At 36.2% G+C, this 1,940-nt stretch overlaps 1 protein-coding gene across 1 annotated transcript in view; it reads left to right on the plus strand.

Moving 5' to 3' along the window:
• Positions 1–1,059: 1,059 nt before the first annotated feature.
• The window catches only part of LOC107590090 (sorting nexin-12-like), a gene marked incomplete at its 3' end in the record, with an annotated part of 1,961 nt that continues 1,080 nt past the window's right edge, over positions 1,060–1,940 (plus strand). The window contains exon 1 of the mRNA XM_016278708.1: positions 1,060–1,462. Within this exon, the coding sequence (XP_016134194.1) occupies positions 1,298–1,462 (165 nt within the window). The remainder of the gene's footprint in view (positions 1,463–1,940) is intronic.

Raw genomic sequence — 1,940 nt, forward strand, 5'->3', positions numbered from 1 at the left:
TATAAAGAATATATAGTCCACACATCAGAGAGGCAGCCGAATCACACTTATGGATCGAGGTCAAAGGTAATCATTCAAGATGGTTTGATTTAACACAGTTTATGATTAAACATCAACATGATTTTTGATGTTAAAGTTTGGCACCCTCCAGAGGTAGAGGAATTGCAAGGTCTTTATACAGTTATGAAATATCAAACCATGGCACTAAATATACACGAGAAAAACAAATATTTTGATAAAAAATAAAAATGCAGCACAGATAGGGATATCTAACCTATCTAATATTGGGTCTTTCTAATTTACAATAGTAGAAAGTTTTGTAAAAGAAATAATGGGGAATAATTTATATTCCATTCAAATTAAAGTTTCTGAATACAAGTTTATGGCATGGTTTTAATAGTCAATTAAAACTAAAACTACAACCACAAAACATGTTTGTTACTTACATTAAATAAAATAAACCAAACCTTAAACTTATTTTATTTTAAACAATTTGTTGTACTATAACTAAAGCTAAAACTAAACTGAAAACTATATACTAATAATAGACATAAAAAAATACAACTAATAAAAATAAATAAAAGTAATGAGCTATTAAAATGTCAAAACATAAAATTTAAATAAAACAGGCTTAAAAATAAAACTTAATTCAAAAGAGTAGGCTAATACAAGCGATAGTCAGCTATAAAATAACACCGGTTTATGTTCTTCTATGCATTATTTTGGCACGTTTGCATGTTTTAAAGCAGGTCGTTAAATCAAAGGGACTTTGGTTTAATAGCCATTTAATTACTAAGCATTTTCTGCTCATCACGATTAGGCCTGCCACAACACTGAAATCAACAAATATGCTAATAATGTTTTAATGGCTTTTTTAAAAATGACAATCTGAGAGAAAAAAAAAACATTTCTGGTCTTTCCAATCCACACCTTTCCAGTTAAGAAAAATTCTGGAACCCTGAAGAGCCCACCCCCTTCGCGGTCTTCTAAAATCTTATAGGTCAATTACCTGTCAGTCATCAGAAAACAGAACGCCTATTGGCTAGCTAGGCAAAAAAAATTAGGTGCTTTATAAAATACGTCTTCCAAACTGCTGCACATATCATCGCATCGGGGGTGCGGGAAGTGCAGGATTTCCTGGTTCTGTTGCTTAACTGGACACATCCAAGTTTTAGATTCGCAGAGGTACCTAGCTCATTTTAACATCCATCGATTTAATGTCTTAATCAAAACCTTCTCATCTGTACGTGCCCTAGACTACACCTTGCCGTAGTTAGTCTGAAGTAAGTCATCAAAGATGTCCGAAGCCACAGTGGCCGATACTCGTCGGTTAAACTCTAAACCGCAGGACCTTACGGACGCCTACGGGCCTCCCAGCAACTTTCTGGAAATCGACGTGTACGACCCCCAGACTATAGGAGTCGGCCGCAATCGCTTCACCACTTACGAAGTCCGAATGAAGGTAGGCTGGCCCAGTGAATGAATGTGATTGTGTGTTTGTGTCAGAGAGTCTGCGGCTCGGTTCGGCCTAGCTAACGTTAGCCTGCGCGCTAATGCTAACTAACACCTCACTCGACGTGAAAGAATCTTATCCTTCGGAAAACTTCTAAAAACGGGACTTTATTGTATGAGCTGTTAGGTTTTTGGTCTAAAATCGGTTTTCTATGTGAGCAAGTTGGGTTAAAGCAGTTTTGGCGGAGAGAGATTGAGCTAATTTAGCTGTTGTTGTTACTCTGTCAACCATCAACAACCTCTAGCCAGTTGCATCTAAGCCATTAAGATAAACATTTGGATGCGTTACTGTTCCAAATGCATCATTTAGTTGTTTTAGTAATACCTGTCAATGTGTGTTAGATGAATTCGAGAACATTCTGCATCGTGTACACCGCTAAGATATGACATTATTTAATAATCATGTGACTTATTCTGCTTTCTCCGGT

This window comes from Sinocyclocheilus grahami, unplaced genomic scaffold, assembly GCF_001515645.1.
Source record: "Sinocyclocheilus grahami isolate Dianchi unplaced genomic scaffold, SAMN03320097.WGS_v1.1 scaffold124.1, whole genome shotgun sequence".
Taxonomy (NCBI): domain Eukaryota; kingdom Metazoa; phylum Chordata; class Actinopteri; order Cypriniformes; family Cyprinidae; genus Sinocyclocheilus; species Sinocyclocheilus grahami.